A 24,656-nucleotide genomic window follows, 5' to 3' on the forward strand; every position below is an offset into this window, starting at 1 on the left:
CTCATTCTTCAGGGGTTAGAAAAGTCTCTGTGTGCAGAGTTTGATGAAGAGCCATACATAACACTGTGGATTTCCAGATGATAAATAGCTGCTTTTAGATATTATTTTGCCCTCCTCTGTGTGCAAGTCTTTGTAACAAGTTTTGCTCAACATTATGGGTGATAGATAACTGCTTTTAGTCTTTGGCAGGGTTCCTCAACTCTTTGCAGATCAGGACCAGAAATTTAATAAAATCTCTGTCTCGCCCTGGGAGTTATTCTCATTAAAACATACAGTACTTGAGATGAAAACAGGATCGGGACACACTTTACGTCATAGCTCGCTGTTCAGCGAACTTCAGCTACAGCTACCGCTATGAGGATGCCGTAGACAGGCAGGCTGGAGCGCGTATGCCAGGATCACATTAATGGAAACTCGATCCTGAGTATGCAAAGGATCTGTTTTACTACTGTGGTAGACAAGGAAAGAATTTCTTTGTTCATGTAGGCATTCAATTAAAGTGAGTTAAATCATTGGGGAAAGGCTGACTGGCTGGCTTGGCTGGCCAATTGACTGACTGACTGGAAGACGGACTGTTTCTTGATCGTCTCTGCTGAGGTCAACAGTGACAGGCGGGGTTTAGCAGCCAGATTGACAGCGGCTGCCACCTCTTATACAGTCACTGGCTTTTTTCTTTCAGCTTTAGCGTCTGAATCACTAGGTCTGCTTTATTTTCTGCCTTCCTTTTCTATCATGCTCTTTACATCTCCTCTGCTCCTTCTGAGCAATTCAGTATGAAAGGAGTGAATACACACTTGAACATGTGTAAGTGGAATCAATTAATATGTGTTTTGCTGTTGACCAAATGGCCTGTTAAAGGTTGAATTTGTAAAAAAAAAAGTCCTCAATTGAAGAGGGAAAGCTTTCTCCTTGATTTCAATAATGACCCAATTACATATACCTAATTGAGTAATATGCCTGCTTATTATGCTAATTTTCCTTAGGAAATCGAATATGACCAATCATGCACGAATTGCATAGTAATAAATGCCATCAATTTACTTGACGGTAGATACTGAGAATGAATAGGAAAAGGAAAGGAGAAACAGAGGAGATTATGGAAATAATCTGGATGAGAAAAGGAAGGGAAGAGGAGAAAGCGGAGGGAAGAAAGACGGTAATGGGAGATGGAATGAAAAAATAGGAGGCGAGTGAGGAGAATAGCAATATATTTCAGCTGCCACCGTCTTTTTGTGTGATGTTAATGAAGTGGGTGTGACTGCCTTTGTGCGCGTCGAGTGTGTACTGTATGTGTGTGTTTGTATGATTGAGAGGTGTTATGTCGCTAACAGCTGAATTGTTTGAATTTGCAGCTTCAGAAGAGAGAAAGATCCTGCAGGTTTTTCACTCAGGTATTTCCGCTTCCTGGTATTGTTGATTACTTCGCCACACCATAATCCAGAGTGTTTCTTTCTTCATTTTTTTCACACTCAGCATGTTAATATGTAACGCAAGTGTGTCTGTGTGTGCTCACACATTACAATGCTTGACATAGAAGTCTGCGCTGCATCACTTGTTTTATGATTTGCATCCCAACTCTTTGAGGAGGTCGATCATTTAACGGGTCTGTTCTGGTCCTGAACTCCAGCGAGCATCAGAGTCGCTGGTGTCTGATAATTAAAGTTTTACTCCCCCTCAAAGGGTTTGTTAACACTCTTTTGTTTTCAGTTTTTTTTTTTTGCATTTACAAATCAATGGTACAGATAAGAGGCCCTGATCAATATCAATATTAACTCATCTGTTTTGCAGTTCTGTCTGCAGAATTGTAAACAGGCCTACCTGGAACCAAATGACTCGCTATCCATCTCTATTCAGTGAAATATCCTCTCTGCTTCTCTATCAGAGAGGGAGAACTGAGTATGATGGATATCCTGTTGCATATTGCTTGATCACGGCTTCAGTGCCTTAAAAATAATACCAGCTTGTGTTTGTGGCTTTGGAATTCATTTTTCGTCCTTGTTGGTCTGCTTGTATTGATGTTTGTTCATGTTGACGCCATGGGCTCACACCGTGAGCAGAAAATCTAACATCATTTAGGCATGTTTCTGGTCAGCTAAAAACATTATTCAGAGCATCAAAGGACCCCACCTTCCTTCATCCATGTGTTGTACATAGACTGCAGAGTCTCTCTTTTTCTGTCTCTGCACCCACTCCCGACACACACACACACACACACACACACCCTTGATGGGCTAGCTCTTTTTCTCCTGATGCAGGCTTTTTTCCACTCTCCCCTGAAAAGTCTTAACGTCAGCAACAGTCAGCAATGTCACATCATAGAACATGGCTTAGGACTATATGCAGGCTTACACGCACACCCGCATGCACACTCGCACGCACGCCTTATAATATATAAATATATTTTCAACAATGATCTCATGCCATCACATCAGAACAGACGGGCTTTTTTTGATGCGTCCCGTTAATCCAATAAATAATGCATTTCAAGGAGTGGCGGTTTTCAGAAAGCTAGACACAAGTTCAAATCAAAATGTTTCCCCCACACACCTTGGATACTGTAGGGGGCTGGGAGTGATCGATTATATAATTAGCCTTAGTAATGTGAAACAAAATTATACCAACAGTCCCTTACTCTGCCAGATAGAAATGTGCGTGATTAGGGATGTGGCGTGGTGCTGCCCTCTCCTCGTTAATTATCTACAGCACTAATTGCCAAGTGAGGAGAGTGGGCAGGAGGTTTGGGTTCTTAATGGAGACAAAAAATAATTGAATTCTCTCTCTCTGTCTCTCTCTCTCTCTCTCTCTCTCTTTCTTTCTCTGCCTCTCACTTCATCTCTCCTCCTCTCTCACTCCGTTTGGGGAACTGGGGATTCGTTTCATGTATACTAAATTGGCAATTTATTCATGATGAAGTTGGTGGTGTGGAGAGGCTTTGATGCTGTAGGGTGGATTGATGGAGGGAGGTAGAGCCTGCAAGGTAGACTGAGAAAGAGAGGGAAGGGGGTAAGGTGGGGCTGGAGGGTGGGGATGCGGGAGGGGGCAGAAATTAAACAGAACAAGAAGAGTCGCAGAAACAGAAATATGGAATGTGAGAGAACGAGAAAAACAATAAAGAGGGCAGCGAGGAGACAGTGATGCTCAATGACAATGTCTAATTTGCCCTCTATTTATGGATGGCGGGTCAGAACATGGCATGCTGTGAATTTAAAGCCTGATTTAGCTGCAAACTCACCCTGTCAGGGAAGACAAAACCCAACAACAGCTGACAGATAAGCCTGCTTCTCTGATGAAAACATTTTCAAAACATGAACTTTCTCGGAGCTCAGCCAAGCGAGTAAAAGAAAAAAAAATCCATTCTTTCCTTTTCTCTCACCCGTTTCCATACTTTTACCATCCCAGCTCTGTCTTTACACAATTGTGTCTTACTGTGCGTGAGTGTACACATACTGTACATCCATGCACATGCACTTGTGCCCGTGTTCTCCCTCTGTAGCTGGGAGTAGTAGAGCAGCCCGGCTCTAGTCTGTCTTGCCGCTGCCGTTTACGCTGGATCACCCCAACGCTTCAAAGCATTTCACTTCTGCCCCATTTACTGGTGTGTGTGTGTGTGTGTGTGTGTGTTTGTGTGTGTGTGCGCGCGCGTGTGCGTTTGTTCATGCTCTGTGTACATGCACACACATGCACGTGTCTATAATACATAGTCACACATACACACATACACATACAAACGACACCCTTATCTGTCTCTGCAGAGTCTCTCCACTCTTTGAAGACCCCTAAAAAAACCTGTCTCCATTTTAGCCCTCAAGTCCTCATACTCGTGCAGATAGAAATGTCAGCAACTGCACCAGAGCTAACAGGCACACCCATACAAGCACACACACGCACACGCCATCCCACCCACCCACTCACTCACACTCACACAAAATCATGTATATGCCATCTCTGACTTTCTGATGTGGAGATGTCTGGACCTCAAGGAAATCACACCCCTTCTTCTACGTACCTATCCGTCTCCTCTACAGATATAATCTCTGTGCCAGAGAATTAAATTTCAATGAAAAAAATTATATGAAATTGAAAATGCAAGATAATCAAAAGTTCAATAAAAAGCAATGAAAAGTTTAATGAGAGTAGAAAAAGGGGGGTTATCTGAAACACATCAAAGTGAGCATTCGGGAGCAGCACCAGCAGCGTGAGTGAATGGAAGGCAGTGCCACTGCTGTCATATCTGCTGCGCCGACAGAGCATCCGCTCCTCTGTCTTTCTCTGTTGCCTGGACCGCTACTGTACAGCAAGTGGAGCAGAATGATGCACTGCAATGCTTCTCCCAGCCCCTTGTGCACACCCTCAACTACACATATGCCTCGTATCCTGTGCACTCTGCAATACACATCCTCTCTTATTAAACAAGTGGACACACACTCACTGAATGTGTGGCATGTGTGTCAGTGCATATAAACATACTCACAAATAGACATAATACTGTACATTAAGATCAGAAAAAGAATAATTAGAGAGAAATTCAGGAACAAGCTGGTTCTAATTTCAGTCATGATTTCTCCTTCATCAGAACAACAAACATTGTGCCAGTTGTCAGACAAAAACAAGTCAGACAAATATTCAGGTTCCAAACAAATGCACAAAATAATATGGAAGAGAAGACAAAGAAGCAAATTGCTCACGTTACTGTAATACATTAACTTGTCAGAAAAATCTGCTATCCATTTGCAGACTGTTATGCTGGTTTGACGCAGACCCACCACACTTATTCTGTATAGCTTCACTATGCAATGAAGGACAATCACTGGTATTTCTGGTTTGCTCATTTTCTGTTTTACTACCAAAAAATATTTGTTTCTGTAAGGGCTGAATTGGATGATTATTTTTATTTTCAGTTGGATGTTAGACCAAAACCCACATATGCAATTGTCCAATATAATACAATTGTATAAATGGGAGAAAATAATAATAATACCGTAATATATTTTTTGTAAGCACTTTTACAAATTCTCAAAGACACTTTACACTTTAAAAATCATAAGATAGAGCAGAGTCAAAATGAAATCAAAAAATTTAAAACAACAAATCGTCACTTTTGAGAAGCTGGGATGATGGAATGAGCACATTTGACATTTCTCAAAGACATGTGGCTCATTATTTTCCACTAATTGACGAATCTGACCATCTGACCATTCAGTTTCTTGCCCTCCCCAGCGCAAAGCTTTCATGAATGCAATGTTAGAATTATAGATAGAAATGAAAAGAAATAATTAAAGCCACAATGCAGCTTGAAATATTGCAATATTTTCTTTTAAAGTTTCTAGTCTTCTGTCGAAGTCAGTGAAATCATAGAGACGGAGGCAGATGTGTGAGAGCGTGATAGGCTGCGTGCTGCGTGTGCTTCACATCCACTCCTGCTTATTTTGGTTGTTTGCTGAAGCAGTGGATTAATTAGTTTTTGTTTACATGTAGCCCTCCCAAACTCATCCGATATGCATCCCAGCTAATTAGCTGTTAGTGCTAAAAGAGGACATAATATTATCATATTAGCTTGTTGACTAAGCACCCATTTCATGTGTGATACTGTATCTACGTACATGTGGATATCACACCCCCGTGAATAAGCAGGTAGGATTAGCTCTGGTTCCAGGGGCCAACTGCACGTTTTGTAGCACATGCCATCAACACTCACATGAGTCATCAGCCACAGTGTTTCTCTATCAAGGATGCTTTCCCTTCCCGCTGTGCACATACACACAAACACAAACACAAATACACAGTTTACTTCTTGACAGTGGCTGTTGCTGTCTTCCCTCCTCCCTCCTGGTCTCTCACTTCTTCTAAGCCTGAGTGAAAGGAGCAGGGAGGAAGTTAAATGGTTGATGTTTGAATGCCAATAAACAGATGTCTCTCACCGCTCCTCCTCGCCCCTGCAATTCCCCACTGAAGACCCCCTTGTGCTTGTATAATGGCACCTGCATTCCGCTCTTCCAATTCCTCATCCACCCTCCTTAAAAGAGAGAAGCATTGAGAGGGCGAGAGATGAGTGAAGGATGAGAGTGTGCATGTGGAAAAAGGTGGTTTACAGTCAGAGCAAGAGAAAGGGAAAATAAAGAGACAGACGGGCGAGTGTGAGATGTGTGTGTTTGATAGCACCTGTGTTCGCTTTTCTGCCTCCCTTGTTCCCAGTGGACGCCTGTCACCATGGGCTCACTGGACTGTTTTATCGCTCTCCCATGCTCCCCCTTCCTCTCCCCCCCTCTTTCCACTGGCTCTTTTTTCTCTCTGTTTCTTTATCTCTCCCAGGGTCTCTTAAGATGTGTGTATCTGCGTATGTGTGGTGTTCATGTCTGAAAATGAGGAGGTGAATTCTTAAGAGCATAAAGGAATGTGAGCTGGAGACAAAATAAGTATTGTTTCACAGAGAACTTTTCATCTATGCGAGCCAACTCTTCTCCGTTTAGTTCGGTAATATTTTTGGATTCAAAACTGTTCTGCACGGCTGGATGTGACCCAGCAGACATTATCTGATAAAACTCTAATTTCTTCTCAGACCCCCAAGCATAAGTTTTCCAACTCAAAGATAAGGCTGTTGCTTAAAAAAAGAAAGAAGAAGAACCAGGTTTGGGGGTGTAGACACATGGTGATTGCAATCAGCTAATTAGCTTAGCTTGATTTTCAGAACATCTGTGATGGATTTTCTTTCACAACATCCTATTTAAAGAGATTTTTCGAGGGAAAAAAAAGGTGTTAATGAACATTAAAAAGTGTGAAGTATAACTTTGCTTTATTTAATAACCCCAATGTCTTTGTTATGCCTGCATGGGAATGCTACATTTGCATTACATCTTTCTTGTTTGTCATGATTTACATGATAAATGACAAACAACTGCATTCTCATTGTTGTATCCCATAGACTGCTGTTCTCAGTGGCTATGGTGTTTGTACTAATATTTTCATAAATTCTCACATTAGCCTCATTGACTGAAAATGATTGGCGTTGGTGCATTCTCTTCCTTCCATGTGACCCTCGTGTTTTATACTGCTGCCTCAGGCTATGGTGGAGACGGTGAATAATTTGCTGCAGCCACGAGCCCAGTCGGCGTGGAGAGAGCTGCCCACCAGCGAGCAGCTGCACTCGGCCACTCTGCTCCTTGACACCGTGGAGACTGGAGCTTTCATGCTAGCTGACAACCTCCTCAAGACTGACACTGTGCAGGAGACCACTGACAACATCCGTGAGTACATTTTCTTGGTACCTTCCCCGTCCTGTGAGCTCAGTCACACTGTCAAGGAGCCTGTTGAGATGCCCTCGAGCAAGGCACTTAACCTCTATTTGCTACAGTGGATCAGAACAGTGGTAGAGTGTTGAAGGCTGTGACTACACTGGGTGGGTCTCAGGTGGTGAATGCGCAATTTATGGTTTAGTGTTACGTGCCGAAAAGTTTTTGTTTTGTTTGACTCCACCTGAATACAAACTAATAGAGGGAATAATTGATAGAATGTGCCCTTGTTTTTCGCTTCTTCGATTTCACAGAGGTATTTTTCTTTACCCTGTTACAGATCTTATTACAACATAAACCAGCTAAGGCTGCTTAAGATCTAAGAATATGATGTAATATTGTAGTAAGAGGCCACATTGACAGCAGGCATTACTGAATCTGTGGCCTCAGATCTATGTTTTATAATACAAAGAGAAACAAAGTATACTTCACAGTGCCTTAAAAAATAACATCATCCTGTATGTGGGCAGTCTCACACACACAAACGTGCTGTACATGTGAATGGACATGAGTGGACATGACTGGAAATGGGGCAGAATAATGCTGTTGTTTTATTGCCGGAAGGGATGAGAGTAAAACATATGCAAGACTGTGTGCACATGGAGCTGAGCTACAAGGTGAACTGAAAGAATATTGACAGAATAGCTGTAGAATAGCACAGTAATATAGTCAATGCTCTATATGGAAACCACATAAGCAGACAAACAAACAGCTACAGAGGCTATGAAGTAATCAACAATGCGATAAAAAAAAATATGAAAGAAATTTGCACAAACATCTGTGTAATACTGAATGCAGCATTGTTCATTTTCTCTGAAGTACTTTATCACTTTTTAAGAGCGACTGTGAAAGAGGACAAGACGTTTAAGGTATAAATGTTTGATCATTCGAGTACAATACTTTGTGATTCATTCTGTCCAATTAATAATTTGTGTGTTTGAATTAACAGAGCAGGAATCTGTTATCTGATGAGACATTAAAGGAAGGTCAAGGGCAACCACATGCAAAACGTTGTATCGACCAAAGTGCTTTAAATGTGCTATATATCACTCACATGTTTGGAATAAAGCCTTCATTCATTCATTCATAAACGCCAAAATCTGGTTTTAACTGCAGAGCCGCCCTCCCCCTCATGAATGGATCGGGGCGATAACCTGTAACTTAGATCCTGCTGTCACATATTATCAGCCTTAAGGATTGCAATTTGTGCAGAGATTTAAAAAAAATTGCCTGATGGCGTATAGAAGCAAGAAAAGAAAATATGCATTTTATCTTAAGATTCAGATTATCAGATTATCAGTTGTTTGTGCAAAACATGTACAATACACTACATGCATTTACACCTATGAACGACGTCTGTTCTATTATGTAGAGCATGCATCAAGCTGTCAAAGAGAGATCACAATAAAGAGGTTTATGTTTCTGTGTGAAAGGCTTTGAAGGGTCAACTCCACAGAGACCAATCGTAATCGAACAGAATACAGGGGGAAAACTGCCCTTGAGGTTTCTAAAGCGGGGATGAATTGTTTGCCAGAGACAATAATTTTTCCCTTTTTTCTTCCCTGCACTTGTAGGCAGAATTGACAAAGCAGAACAAAGCTAGTTATTATGGCGTTGTGCACATCCCCTTTCTCTCCCTCTCCCTTTCTCCTCCCTCCATCATCTCTTCTCATCTCCTCTCACCGATCCTCTCATCACTGGGCCATGGAATAAAGCAGAGATACTGGAGAGCAAAAGCCCCTCTTTGCTTTTCATGCCTCTAGATGACGATATATATCAGTGAGCCATCATTTCATCTGCACTCAGACCAGCAAGTTGTGCGCATCTATGTTTCCCTTGATTATCCTCCTGTTTACCCCGCTTTTGATTTAATATTTCAAAATTTCCCACACATCATTCGCCCATTACTAGGATCCGCTGGGCTTATGTCACTCAATCAGACATGAAAAGTCATGGCGGAGGAGCAGGAAAAGAGAGAGAACCGAGGATGATGAGTAGAGAATGAGACTGCATGAGAGCGTGCTTGAGGGTGATGGTGGTGGTGGAATGTCAAATGATGCTCTGAGGGTTTGTTTTGCTCACTTTCACATCAGTAAGCAAGGAAAATCACAGCTATTTAAAGTCATACGACATGGTGACGATGACAGTACAGCATTTGGTTCCTGTCAGACACAGACAGTATAGACGGATAGGGTTTTCCACAAAGTCAGTCTTTCTAACGTGGCTTTGTCTCGTTCACGCTCGAGTTCCTTACCAACAACTGCCCTCCTACACTTTTTTTTCTTTACCTTACATAATTTCAGACTTGTATCTCCATTTTTTTTCGAAACTCCTGAACGCACCACATAAATATGGTTACATAAACGATCACCGAGATGTAGGGTACCACATCTCTGAAGAACTTAAAACAGGAAATTATCTTTTTTGTGGAAAATTTTGTCTCCGCTTTCCTCTTCTTTTTGTGCTGCTAATCTCCCCTTCCAGCTAATCCAGTGGGCAGATCCACCGTGATTATCTCTCCCCTTTATTCATAACTGGCCTGATACCACCCCTCATCTCTCTCTTTCTCCTCTACCATCCTCACTTTCCCCTCTCTCTCCTTTCCATCCCCCTGCTCTCCTCCCTACACCTTTATTTTTTGCATTTTACACGTTGAGTGAGCGACAGGAATGAATGATTTGAGTGATGCATTTAGAAGAAGCTGCTGCAGCTTCTGTGGGTGATATTATTGTGTCAGACCGTGTGTGTGCCTATGTGGTGGAGTATTAGGCAGATGAATAAACAGTGTTATTATTAGAACCAAATCAGTGATTTGAAGGTAACAGCGGTAACAGCGTGCGTGTGTGATAACGATAATGAACAAGTGTGTTTCTTAGGAGGAGGATTGTCATGACAAGGATGCTTTAATTAGATTAGACTCAGCGTGTTTTGATACCCCGCCGCTGTGGGTGGGTGTGGATGTGTGTGTGCATGTGCGTGCAAGTGTGTGGGTAGGTCGCTGTGTTAATGTGTGTGTATGTGTGTGTGAACATAGCTTGAATGTTTAGTTTGGCTCATGTGCAAGTGAGGGACACTTAAGCAGTATTTCTCTTTCTTTCTGCCAGTATTTGCATATCAGTGTCTGTGTTTACGTCTGCCTGCTTCAGCCTGCTTCCATCTCCTCTCTTCCATACCCCTGTGTCTCCTGTCTTTGTGTCCTATCTTTTCGGCTCTACGAGAGAACATAGTCCTTTTTCTGCCTATCTTCACTCAAGTCCTCTCCTTGTCTCCCACCTCTCATCCATTCGGCTCTTCTGTCTACCCTCTTTCTCTCTCTTTTTCTTTTTTTACCTCTTCCCAGCACTTCTCCCTGACCTTCTCAACTTCCTTTCCTTTCACCCGCCTTTCCTCTTCCACTCCACCTCCTCCACCGCACTCATTTCCATTTCTGCGTGTCCTTGTGTTGTTTATTTGATCAGGGAGCTGTTTTTTTGCCACGAAAGCAGTGTCTAAATCTACAAATCACTCAGAAGCACAAGATAGCGAGACACCAACGGTATAATTAGCCCTTAATTAGAAACTTTATCTAATACATTACAGAGCCGTAATCAGGATTGTGCTAACGAACCTGGATGGTGAAATTAGATTCCCACAATACAAGAGAGAGGCTGGATTATCCACCTCGATGTGTTGGACCAGTTGCCTGGAGACATCGTTGCCTGTTTTAGTATAAAAATCCAAGTTATTTCACTTAGGTGCATGTCAGCTTTTTTCATTTTCTTTGTTTAGGAAATGCTCAAAACTGCTTCAGAATTCGTGTCTATGTTCTGCTGTGAAGCACTTAGTGAGAAAACATGGTAATTACAAGCGGTTGCAAAACAGCAAGATCTAAGGTGCTATTCTGTGGCTGTGTGTGTTTGTGTTTTTGTGTGTGTGTTTCCAGAGCTGGAGGTGGCCAGGCTGAGCACGGATGGGAACCTTGCAGACCTGACATTTCCTCAGTCAGAGCTACATGGAAACTCCATCCAGCTGTCAGCCAGCACTCTCAAACAGCACGGCAGAAACGGTAGAAGAGAAATCTCACACTCTCCTCCTCCTACTCTCACGATGAAGTCTCTCTTCTTCTCTATGTCCAACCCACTTAGCTTTTTTTTTTTTTTGCCACTTGCAATCTAGCAGGCTATTTCTGTCATCACGTTTTAAGCCAACAATTATCAAACTCACCTCTTTTATGTTTCTGTATTTCTCTATTTCCTCTCTCAGGTGAGATCAGGATGGCCTTTGTCCTGTACAGGAATTTGGGTTCCTACCTGTCTACAGAGAACGCCAGCGTTAGACTGAGCAGCGAGGCAGTCTACCCTAATTACTCTGTTATTGTCAACTCCCCGGTCATCACAGCATCCATTAACAAGGAGAGCAATAAGGTTTACTTGTCTGAGCCTGTGGTCTTCACTGTCAAACACCTGCAGGTAAGTAAGGTGCAAGGTGATGACTTTTTTTGTAAACAATAAAAAAGATAATTTGCTAGATAATGGAATAGAATAATCAGCTAGAGGATCATGATGGTGATCATCTTTATTAGAAATCCCCATAACGACTCCATAAAAAGACCATATTATTATGTTTTTAGGAAAAAGTGTGCTAAAAAGCACAACAGAGTCACTGAGGTGTGTGTGTGTGTGTATGTTCCTAGAATTACAGGAGAGTTAGAAAACACAGAAATAGTAGAAAATAAGTGTAATCTGAGAACCATAAATGACCCAAGCCATCAAGAATGTTTCCTATTAACTAATATGGTCTGTACCAGGAAAACTTGAAATACTTGATAGAGCTCCATTGCTAATCAAAAATCTACATGTATAAGATGTAAATTAATAATGTAATTGTGCATTAATAAACACTAACAAACGGACTTTCACCATTGTTTGCAAAAAGAAAGATAGTATCTGGCTGCTTATAGGCCATTTAGAAGAAGTAAAAGTAAAAACTTTATATGTGGCATATTTTAAAGACTTCTATGTTTAGTGGAAATAAATGGGTCAGGGAAATCATGAAGTTTCATGAAGTTTGTTGCCAACAACAGAGTGTCAGCCCTATCATTAGATAACAGCTGTAAGTGGTGATAATCAGAGCAGTAGACTGCAAGTCAGACTGCAAAAATATTCCAATCTAATGTTTTGACCTGGAAAAAAAATAATCAGTGACAGACATAGCCATACAGCTTGAATATTTAATTATTATGCATAAGTACTGAAAGTTTTTGATCGTAGTTATGTAAAAAAAAAAAAAAAAAACTTATCAAGCACAGCTTTGAAAAGATCATGTAAAAATACTTTGTCATTTATGGTCAGTGTTCAGACAGCATTAAGTCTTAAAAATAACTGCAAGCAATTTGCTTATCAAACCTTTGACCAGCTTTGACAAGACTTGACTTGACTGTCTCGACTGGCCCTGACTCATCCTAGCTGGTCAGTCACAGAGTTTTATAAAGCTGAAACTGTGTCATGTTTCTTCAAATATATGAATTATTGTTGTGGTCAGTGCAATATTTTTTTATATTCAGTCTCTCATCCAACAAGCAAATGTTGATCCAGTTGGTGATCCAGCTTGTTGGCCGTAAAGAAATCCTCACTGTTTCGCTTGCTCATTTTGAGAACTAACCCGACACAAACACTCACACGCACAATGTGTCATCAGTTTACAGCTCCTACACAACAAGCATGGACACAGCCCTGTCACCTCCTGCCATGGCTCTGTGTTTATTTGTTGCTGTATTCTTTTGCTCCGTCCCTTCTGTTTGTTGTTTTGTTGTTTGTGTGTATTTGACTCCCTCTCTGTGTTTCTTCCTCTCCGTCCTTTCTCCACCAATTCCTCCCACCATTTTTCTCACTTCTTTTTTTTTGGCTCCCCCACCACTTCATGGTTCTACCTCCCACCACCCCATGACTAAGTATCTGCTCTGTGTCTCCCTGCTCTCCCACCCTTCCTCTCTCTCTCTCTCTCTCTCTCTCTCTCTCTCTCTCTCTCTCTCTCTCTCTCTCTCCCTCCCCCCTCTCTCTCTCTCTCTCTCCCCCTCCCTCCCCCCTGCTCCTTTGCCCATAGCATTCGGAAGAAAACTTCAATCCCAACTGTTCATTCTGGAGCTACTCCAAGCGCACCATGATGGGATTCTGGTCTACGCAGGACTGTCGTCTGCTGGCCACCAATCGCACGCACACCACCTGCTCCTGCACACACCTCACCAGCTTTGCAGTGCTTATGGCCCATGTGGAGGTCAAGGTAGGCGTTTATTCTTCCATTCCTGCCAGAAGGGGCTGGGCGATATCAAAGGGTCAGTTGTTCGTCATTTGATTAGCCAGGGCTGGCAAAGCCGGTCACCACATCCTGGGGAAAAAAAGAGAGAAGGACGAAAGAGAAGGAGACTTCAACATCTGAAAAATAGATTATGACTCTCCAGAGTCGTCAGTACTGAGTAATCATACTTGGCAGTAGAAATGTTTTACAATTGATTCGTCAAGCCTGATGATGACACGGGGTTGACAAAAAACATCAGCATATGAAGCTGTGGATTACCAAAACAGATACATTTTAATTTACCATAAAAAACCTCAATCAGAGACAGAAGCTGCTGGTCTCATTTTATTTCTAAAATCATATTTGACTGATCATAAAGTGAAAACATTTATTTTGATATCCATGAGCCACAGTGGGCAGTGGATAAAAAAAAACCTCATTGTCTCACTGTGTGTGGGATAAGTACCTTTTGTTTTGTTAAGACCAAGTTCCTTTTCACAAATCGGCTCTTGTAACTCTGGATAATGTGTGACACCCAGTCTCTCCCTCTGGGCCAGAGGATGTGTGTTACTTCTAAAGGGGTCATGGTCAGACCTAGCTTGGCAGCCACTGTGTGAACACAGTGTGAGAGTTTGAGCAGTAGATCCATCACAGCAGTGCTATGTTGAACATTGCTCTGCCTGCCAGGTTGCAGGACACTGATGGATAGAGCCAGCACACCTGTGCAACGCAGCGTAACGCTGTGGCCCTGAACGTTCAGCGACACACAGCCAGACTCACATCAGTCAGGGAAGGGGAGTCGTCTGTCTGTGTGTCTGATGCTACAGTATGTTTACGTGTTTCAACTTGTGTGTTTCTAGCACAACTAAGCAAAACATGGTTAGACATACAGTAGCATCTATTCACTAATCCAAACCCTCTCTTCGTGTTTTTCTCACAGAAAACAGACAGCATGCACGATCTGCTCCTGGACGTGATCACATGGGTGGGGATCCTGTTGTCGCTGGTTTGCTTGCTTATCTGCATCTTCACCTTTTGCTTCTTCCGCGGACTGCAGAGTGATCGCAACACCATCCACAAAAACCTCTGCATCAGCCTCTTCATCGCCGAGTCACTGTTCCTGGTCGGGATCAACAGGGCCGATCAGCCAGTAAGGAGGGCATGGTTTTCTCTTTATCTCTGTATATCTGTGTACACTATACAATATCTGTGTTTTTGATATTTTGCTAATAGGGTAGATTTGAAACTGTGCCTTTTTAGTCAAGTAGTGCTTGAACAGACTTGGCATAACTGTCCACCGACCAATGGCACTGATTATACTATGAATTTGGCAGAGTAAATCCTGAAATGTTTACTAACTTGCTGTCAGTGGCTGACCACATTAAGAAACAGCAGATCTGGTACACACAGCGTTGTTGGAATAAATCAAAAACAGAAATTTCCTGGGTGACTACTAAACAAATCATATCTGTTTATCCAAATGGCCTGGATTATGCAATGTTGTGCAATTTTTGATGGGAAAGACCCAGAAAGTTTACTGGCATTGCTTTTACTGCACATGTTCATATTTCCATGACATCACTGCTGTAGTGGTTTAGGGGCTAGCCAATTTGTTTTAGCTTGATCATATCACACAAGTTCAGAATGCATTGCCAAATAGGGCACAAAAGGAGACCAAAAATATTATGACAGCATTAGTCTTTGGACTTCTCGGACAGCATAGTAACCTAAATATAATTCATTTCTAGAGTACAAAAACTAATTTGTCTCTTCTTTTGTCCATTCCCAGTTGAAGTAATGATTTAACATGCATGCAAAGTGTTCATGCACCTGCTTATACTCGATAATCTATTAAAGCTTTGTATTAGCTTAGTGGATGTTATGCTCTGCTTCCGTCCGTTCTTCTACTGGTTAGTCACTCTGTCCCTCAGGCAGCTGTAGCAGAGAGTCCTGCTGGTTGTGAGGAGGGTGTTTGTAGAATAATACAACTTCCACAAACAAAGTCCATATGAGGCACGACTGTGAATATAGCTTCAACCTGTGTTTGACTGTGCACATGAGAGTGCTGTCAAGTGTGTGTGTGGCCTCACCTGGGATTGCACAGTCAACACATCACTACTAAACTGCATAATAACCTTGTATGAATGCAGCATGTTGCAAAGAGCATTGTGGAATTAAATCTCTTTTAAAAAGGAATTTTAAATATTTTTTTCTCAATATTGTCAATGAAAGAAAAAGTGGAATTCCTTTATGCAGTCTCATAATAAAAAGATGAAAAGATGAAAAGCACAATTTATGTGTTAAGTACGGGGTTGCGAAGGTTTAGGATAGCCCTCGCCCTGGGGTTTCTGTCAGAACACACTGGACAGGAGACAGGAGGCAGGCATACACATAAATCAGATTACTATGAGTTTAACCAGGTTTTCCTGATAATATAGACAGGTTTAACGTTATTAATAATCTCAGTTATGACACTGACAAAGCATAAATACTTATCACACTTTTAGTCATAACATCATAGATCCACCAACTGTGTGGCTAAATCATATTTCTTAGGAGAAATAACTTCAATTAGTAAGTACACAGTATAATATTCAAACAGGAATAAGGTTACAGTACTTGTATGCATGAACAGAAACAGGATATTAAGGAATTATTGACATGGCTGCACAATTCCTATTTACTAGCCAAACCAGCTCCACAATATAACACAAAACCGTCACTGTCACAATATCAATATAAGAACACATAATTTAGTGGTTTGCTCATTCACATACACAGGACAAGGAACAAGAACATCCCAGCTAACAGAAACAGTCATCATTCGTTCATAGCTGAAGTAGCAGTCGTAATTCGAGTGACACAGAAAAACACAACTTAACATCCTTCCACAAACACTCTCTCCAGTCACATCCTCACCTGGGGGCATGGGGTGTGCTTGGTTGTGCACATACATGCATGATTAATGGAGAAGTCCTCCTAACAAATCTTGGACTTTATTACATTTCCAGTAAAACACAGAGGGCTTGTAGATGGTTATCATTTCACTGACATCTGTAATTCCATTGTAATTGTAAACAGCTTATGACAGAGGTAAAAGGAGGTCAAATAATTCATGTTGACACTCAGACCAACCTTGGGGTTTATTCTGGGTCACTGTGTCAGTCTGTTTTGGCTATATGTCACTGGGTGCATCAAAATGTCAAGTAGCATATAGTAGCATATTTTACAAGACTATGAGCACAGCAGTTATTAGTCACAGCCAAACCTCTCAAGGCTCTGTATCTGACTGACTGTCCATGACAAGTGAACTCTAATATAATCTATGGTTTCAAACGTTTGTTGCTACTGATGCTGCTCTCTGCTGCCACTAGATGTAATGTAACATGTACAAGTTATCACCTAAGTGGTCACTTTCTGTTTGTTCACTCTCACTACCCAAACATTAGCAGATTGGAGCTTTCTTTTACAGTTAATGGTGTGTCTGTGCTAAGCTTTTACAGTTAACAGTACTGTAGCATCAGAGGAAGCAGAGCAATAATACAATCTAAAGCTATATGGAAAAAAAGACCCACCTGACCTCTGCAATGAACAAAGCAACCCATTTGTTAACAGCTTGCTTGGTGTTACCGTGTTGACCAGCCAACAGTAGATTGTGAAGGGGTCACTCAGGATTGTTAGATCTTCATAAAATACAAATGTAGACAAACTTATAAATTGGACCTTTTTTTTTCACTGTACTGTGACTTCATACAGCATGCGATGTTCCTCTTCTATTGAGTTTTGTAGATGTGGAATAGAGATGTACATTTTCAGCAAAACAAATGCATCATTAACTATAATGATCCTGATGACACCCGTAACAAATAGTCCTGGCCCTGAGAGCGTGGAGGGTTTTTAAAACCACCCAGCCACAATTTGTGAAGCAATTTTTACATATCAGCAAACCAGCCAATATCAAGCTCCATCCCTAATGGTGTACAGTGCAGTGCAATTTTGGCTTAACCACCAGGGTCCACATGGTCACAGCTCATGTTGTATAATCCATATTGTCCGCATTCAATATTCCAGTCATGATGAATAAGGACGCTTAAACCTAATTTGGGTGCAGGCATTAACACAAACATCTAATGGAATGAATTCTGAGATGAGATATTCTTCTTTAATTCCTCTGGCCAAGGTCACCCAAATATAATCAACGTAAAGTTTGTAGACATCTTAGTGCAAGGTATTCCATGTTGTTTTTGTGTGTGTGGCTGGATCATTGTAAGTGTGTGTCTGTGGGGGAGGAAGTGCCCACGGCTGTATCGTTTATCAACCCTATAGTATTCAGGAAGCCTCAGAGCCGCCCCAGGCCGCGTCCCGCTGAGCTCTCAATGAGAAAACATTCATAGTGCAAATGAAGAGACAAAGCAAATTTGATAGACTGTGTTTCGACGTTGAGGTTTGTGTATCTCACCGCATCTGTGTGTGTTTGTGTAGGAAGGATCATGTTCCTTTGTTGTGCATGTGCGCTGCTGTATTTATGCATGGCGTTCTTCTGTTAATTACTGGTGACTATTTGTGACCTCCATTAACATCTTCAGCGTCACTTAGCTCAGAGCCGGTTAAGCCAGTAATTCCAGCAGGAAAAGTAAATGACTTTGCATAATCAGCCACTTTTTTTTTTTTTTTTTTTTTTTTTTACCTGTGTGTGTGTGTGTGTGTGTGTGTGTGTGTGTGTGTGTGTGTGTGTGTGTGTGTGTGTGTGTGTGTGTGTGTGTGTGTGTGTGTGTGTGTGTGTGTGTGTGTGTGCAATGTGTCTACGTGTCCTTCCCTGTGTGTGTAAGCTACACTGTGCGATCATTAGAAATGGAAATGAGTGACTCCCTCGCCCCCTAAACTCATTGTCTCTCAGACGTTAGGTAATTGTCTCTCACTGCAAACCCCTCCATTATGAAAGTCTGTCTGTTAGCTCTCCCATTCAGTGATTTAGGAGTGACTCTTTAGATTACAATGTTGGCATGAATGTGACAGGCCAAATCTCACCGCTCGTTTGCCTTCTTTTCTTAAGCACTCCTTTTTTTCCTATCCTATTGCTGAAATTGTCAGTGCAGCTTCAGGTTTGACACCCCTCTTTCATTTTCCTGTTACTCATCCTGTGATGCTCTGTTTTTCTCTTTTCCTTTTTTTTTTACATTCAGGACAGTCTCCCACAGGGTTTTTTAAGTATTTTATCATCTGCCGCTCAAACCTCCCGCTCTTCCTCCTCATCTGTCCCTGTTCACTAGCTTCCAACAGTGTGATTTGAAATCCATTTCCAGTACTCAATGTGAATGGTTAACCATTGCTTTTGTACAACAAGTTACCAATGTGACAATGTTTGTTTTTATATGATATTTGATGATTTACATTCCACAACAAACTAAGTTAACCGTATTTTGACTTTGATGATGCAGTTTTGTTAAAACAGAGTTCAGCTCTAAAAGCATAAAAACTGTTATGTTACTGGCTTTTCACAAACTCTAAAATGTGTCAATTTTTATGTGCTCTTTGTCTCTTTCATACCAAACTACTGAGTCATTTTTTTGCAGCAGTTCCACTTATTTTGTTCATCCTTGGCTTTGACAAAAAATCATTTTGTGTTTTCAACTGCGTTGCCAAGTAATTCGCCCTGCTCCCCAGCCCAGTCCCACCCCCCTTCTTTCTCTCAGCCGGCTTTGAAAGCGCTCACTACTTCTGTTTGAAATGTGGTCAATCAGCACAGGCTGCAGCACCAACTTGTCACTTGTATTTTCCCATTTATCTTCTTAGATGACTTGTAGATGCAGACGTGGAGCAAAGTGTGAAGGAAGCTTGACTAATATTGCTATCGTGAAGTGAATTTGACTCATTTTGTCGCCAGTAATTGCAGTTTTAGTGTACAGAGATTGTGACTTCCCTCTCTTCCTTTCCTCTTGCCTTATCCTCTCCCTCTCCTGTCTATTCCAGTATTGGTAGCCCAGTTTTAATCCCGTACATTTCGTTCCCTATGTAAATATGATAAACTCTGACTCATACAGTTATCGCCTGGAGTGTTTGTGTCTTTTTTCCATGGACTCATCAGTGCAAGTGTCCAGCAGATTAAGTGTTTCCTAAGCAGCATTGTGTGTGGTGTTACTGTAATTTTAAATCCTCTCCATCTTTTCTTTCCCTCACCAGATTGCCTGTGCAGTCTTTGCAGCCTTGCTCCATTTCTTCTTCTTGGCAGCCTTCACCTGGATGTTCCTGGAAGGGGTGCAGCTCTACATCATGCTGGTAGAGGTGTTTGAGAGCGAACACTCCAGGACTAAGTACTTCTACCTGGCAGGATATGGAGTGCCTGCTGTCATAGTGGCCGTCTCCGCTGCAGTGGACTACAGGAGCTACGGCACTGACCGAGTGTAAGGATAGAGGGGTGGCGAGGAGAGCGGAGCATGAAGGAAGGCTGGGTGACGGGGTGAGGGGAGGAAAGGGAGGGAGGCTGGAGTGCCTGCTGTCATTTTGGCTGCGTCTGCCACAGTGGAATCTACAAGCTGTGGCACCTCTGAAGAGTTAATACAAAGAGGTTGAGAGGGGAGAGAGACAGAGAGGGATGGAGGAGAAGGGAGGGAAGTATGGGGACAAGGAGGGGAGGATGCACCACAGAGTGTCTGCATGAGCACAGCAGCAACAATGTGTGAATATGGAAGGATTTAACTGGCGGAAGAGAAGGGGGTGGTGCATGCTGGAGCAGACAGAGGGAGGAAAGGAGTGGTTCAAGTGTCAGAGTGTGAGAATGGAGGGATAGGGAAAAAAGGAGTGGTGGAGTAGTCTTTCATTGTGTGCACACATCCATGCTGACTTCCCCTGGAGGAAGTATGGAGTAGTGAGTGGGATGGGGACATACATTAAAAGCACATGGTAACTTATTCATGCATGCTTGACTTGTCCAATGGGAGACGCAGTGTAAATTCACAAAAAGGCAGCCAGCACCTCATCCATATGAAATATATGCGTAATAGGCCACCTACAAATGCACAGGAGTGAAAATAAAAGTTTCACATGCGTGACCTGTCCACTCCGTTTATGCTGTGACTCTGAGAAGAGGCCATAAGAGACCAACATTTTATTCATAATGTGCATATGCATATTGTGTGCATAATGTGCATACAGTACATGTCTGTGACCTGCCCTCCATTCTGTGGCTGGACGAGACTAAAGAGGACGTTATCCGTGCGGACGGTGCATTTAAAAAACTTATGTTGAAAGAAATCTCAATTGCTAATAAATGAGCGGCTCCATATAGAATGTAAAAAAAAAAATGACAGGACACTATAGGCCTGCTAAATGATTCACATATCAAATGCTCACGTTCTCTGCTGCTCCTTGAGGCCTTTTAGCAGATAGGACCTCGCAGTTTTCCTCCAGCTACACGTCACCTCGCAGAGGTTTGAGGATGAGGAAAGGGTTGAATTAAGCAGTGTTTAACCGTCAAGCCACACCAATCCGTATGCCACTTAGATCAATATTTCATTGTGGGATGATCATTAAAACATGAGAGTCTGAATGCCAAGCTCTGGATGAATAATCAGACTGCATGCCATTAGCCAGCAGACTGGAGGACTTGTCCTGAGACAATAGCTATATTTTAACAGTGAAAATGCAAAATGAATTAATGTGTTTTGGGGAATAATGCAAAGCCTATCGCACAAATCAGACTGAAATCAGTGAGGGGGTAAAAGATTAATCTCATCAAAGAATATATCCTTGTACTTCAAAATTTCACCCAAACAACTTAATGTTCCTGCCTTTAATGGTCCTGTGCCTCATGGCTTATTTTCATAGCAGCAAGTACTTTTCATTAAAAGTAGAAACTCAGTTGTGTGACTCATTTATCAATCCAGCCTTGAAAATGGCACTGCTTATCATGTTCGACATAACACGTTGAGACAAAACCTTTTGGAAGTATCATCTGCCATGCCTGCTGTGTCACCTTGACACATAACGCACCCCATTCTCCCCCATATTAGCCAGTGGCACTGAGTCTCTTTCACGTCCCATAATGAAGGTGGCTATGACTTAGCAAAGGAGCCCTAATGGAGGATACAGTGACACAGTCAGGGACCCATAATGGAGGGCTCTCTAATGTGGTGGAAATTGAAAGATTAATAATTCAAAAGCAGCTGGTCATGAATCAGTCGGCCATTTTGCTCCAGCAGTTTCTATCTGGCACCTTTTTCCTGCAACCCTTTGGCTCTGACCTCTGTGGAGGGCACTTTTTATCCCCCCCATCCCACCCCTACTTACCACAATTGATGAGTGAAGATGTTTGGGGTAATATAATTTAGCATACAGCAGTACATCATTTACTTCATCATTTACCAATGCTAACCTTGTGGTCAGACTGCCTGCGCGTGTGTTTGTGTATGTGTGTGCATGGTCATGCGTATTCATGCACGACTTCTTTCTCTGAACGTGTAGGTGCTTTTTGTGTGTGCACATATTAAAATGTGTGCGTGTGTGTGCATGTGTTTGTGCCCCTCCTCTCTCCTTTAACCTCACCACAGCCACTCCCAGACTCCATAAATAGCCTGCTATGAGGGCTGCATCCATAACTCAGTATTCAAATGAACACAGCCGTGTCATATTTTTGCGACCACAGGATGTGGCCGTGTCATATATCTGTGTCCTAAGGGGGAAGTAAAGGTTTATTTATCACAGGTGCTCATCCCTTGCTGCCTCGCTCTCTGTGTGTGATGTATATTTCAGGTGTGTGTATACTGTGTAGTGTGTTTTCCCCGTCCTGCAACACCTTTCTCACTCCTCTCCATCTCTTTCACTTTTTCCTCCACCTCAATTCCTTTTGTCCTCCCTCTGTCGTGATGCATTTGATCTACTGTATGGCATGTAATGTATTGCTTTTTTCCCCTCCTTGTTTCTGTCTCTCTCACTCTTTCTCTGTGTGTGTGTAACTGTGATGCATGTCCTTTCTTCTGATGGTAAATCCTTGCTACCCTACATCCATCTGAGACTGGAGCATGTTTTTAATCCCTATGCTTCTTCCCTCTGTCCTGTTCTTCCTCCCTCTGTTTCTCATGCATGATGTCTCTCTCCTGCTGTCTCTCCCGCTCGCTCACTCCTTATCTCGCTCTGTCTCTCTAGGTGCTGGCTGCGATTGGACACATACTTCATCTGGAGTTTCATTGGCCCTGCCACACTCATCATTATGGTGAGATACACATACATGCATGCTCACTCACTACTTGACATAGTGCTACATGAACATAGTAGGCTGCCACATGTTCGTGCAGAAACGACAGGCCACATTAAGGTGTTTGTTAAGCTCTTACAAGGTTTCACTGAGTTATTCGTAGTGCAAGTGCGAACAGAAGGAACTTAATGTCAGTTTAATGATTCCCACTCATGGATTTACCCTCAAGTGGGCACATACTGTATTCCAACAAGCTAGAAATCTTTGGTGGGGCACAGAGCACAGACTGTTGTACGTCACACAGATTATGATAAGAACTCAACAGAGTTATGGTTCCTTTATTTGATGATGCAGGAAATGCACTTCCTCTTGGTCTAGTTACTTTATTACACAGTGAAAAGAAGATCACAGACAGTCAAGATCTCAATTTGATCATTTTTTGGAGGTTGAAAACTCTTTAATCTCGAACATGAACAGACAAAAAGACAAGAACAAGGGAACCATATAGTATGAAGTACAGTATAGAATGAGTGTATTTATACCTACATACACACGCACATGCACATGCACATGCACACACACACGCACACAAGAAAGCTATGGGACATGTTCCCAATTAGGTGAATGTCAGCATGTACACTGATGCTCTGTACTCATTTTAGAAATGTCAGCCAGGCTATCACTGATCTAACCGAAGCTGTGGGAGGGAGCAGGGCAGGTGGGACTGCACTGTTATGACTCTATGCCCATTGGTAACATATACAACCTTGGAGACTCAACACAACAGCCCAGATGAGTCATTATTAAACCACGCTATCTATGCATTGGCAGGGCAGTAGAAGAGACAGCAACTGTGAGAATTGGATTTCTATTATAACAATGATCCTCGATGGTTGTAATGACTGCTGTATTTTCCCTGATGCTCAAGCTGCCGTTTTTCGAGCACATAAAGGGGTTGTTGATTGTGGGCTGATACAGTGTCCCCAAGCCAATTACTGCTGGAAGGGAAAATGAAATGATATGCACTGTGTGTGAGTGAATTGTTGTGGTGACATTGTGCCTTTAATTAGGCTCATTGCTGCAGAATATTAACTTGTACATGTTTGTGTCTGTGTGTTTCAGCTGAATGTAATCTTCCTCGGCATCGCTCTTTATAAGATGTTCCATCACACGGCCATTCTCAAACCAGACTCTGGATGTCTGGACAACATCAAGTAAGTGCATGTGTGCAGAGCATTCTGCCACCACACCAGAGCTCTTGATTTTGAAAGGGGATGTGATTACACAGGCCTGTTTGCCTAGTTTGACATTCTGGAAGATGTACTTATTTCCTTTTCTTGTCAGGATGAATAGACTGATAACACTCTCATGCCTCCAAATTAAGTATGTAGCCGGAGCCAGCAGTCACTTAGCTTAGTATAAAGATTAGATGAGGGGAAAACCTACCCTGGCTTTGTCCAAAAGTAACAAAATCTGCATACCAGCACATTTTTAAAGCTCACAGATTCAAATATTGTATCATGTTTGTTTATTCCGTGCATAAAACAAAATGTATGAAGGGCAAGCTGTGGTTTTGTGGGGTGGTGGTGTGTCAGACATGGCCCAGCACACAACCTTCTATAAAATGGTAAAACACCATTTTTGCACTTGGCTTTTGTTTAGATAAAACAGCTGAGGTATGACGTCTTAACTGAGTTACATTTAAGCACAGTCAGGCGAACCGTTTCCAGTCGTATTTGTAAGCTAAACTCAAAGGCTGCTGGTTCCAGCTTTATATTTACTGTAACATCTGGATGTGATGTTGATCCTCTTATCCAACTCCTGGGAAGAAAGCTAATAAGTGTATGTCCTGAAATGTCAAACTATCCATTACAAATATATTGTCTATCAGCCATTTTTTTTACATT

At 42.1% G+C, this 24,656-nt stretch overlaps 1 protein-coding gene across 1 annotated transcript in view; it reads left to right on the plus strand.

Annotated features, from left to right (window-relative positions):
* The window catches only part of adgrl3.1 (adhesion G protein-coupled receptor L3.1), a 108,373-nt gene that overhangs the window by 72,323 nt on the left and 11,394 nt on the right, over positions 1-24,656 (plus strand). The window contains exons 11-19 of the mRNA XM_083971532.1: positions 1,353-1,391; positions 7,058-7,241; positions 11,209-11,331; positions 11,529-11,734; positions 13,368-13,544; positions 14,500-14,709; positions 19,740-19,960; positions 22,701-22,767; positions 23,872-23,963. Of these exons, the coding sequence (XP_083827658.1) occupies positions 1,353-1,391; positions 7,058-7,241; positions 11,209-11,331; positions 11,529-11,734; positions 13,368-13,544; positions 14,500-14,709; positions 19,740-19,960; positions 22,701-22,767; positions 23,872-23,963 (1,319 nt within the window). The remainder of the gene's footprint in view (positions 1-1,352; positions 1,392-7,057; positions 7,242-11,208; positions 11,332-11,528; positions 11,735-13,367; positions 13,545-14,499; positions 14,710-19,739; positions 19,961-22,700; positions 22,768-23,871; positions 23,964-24,656) is intronic.

The sequence above is a fragment of the Trachurus trachurus genome (genome assembly GCF_905171665.1).
Source record: "Trachurus trachurus genome assembly, chromosome: 1".
NCBI lineage: Eukaryota > Metazoa > Chordata > Actinopteri > Carangiformes > Carangidae > Trachurus > Trachurus trachurus.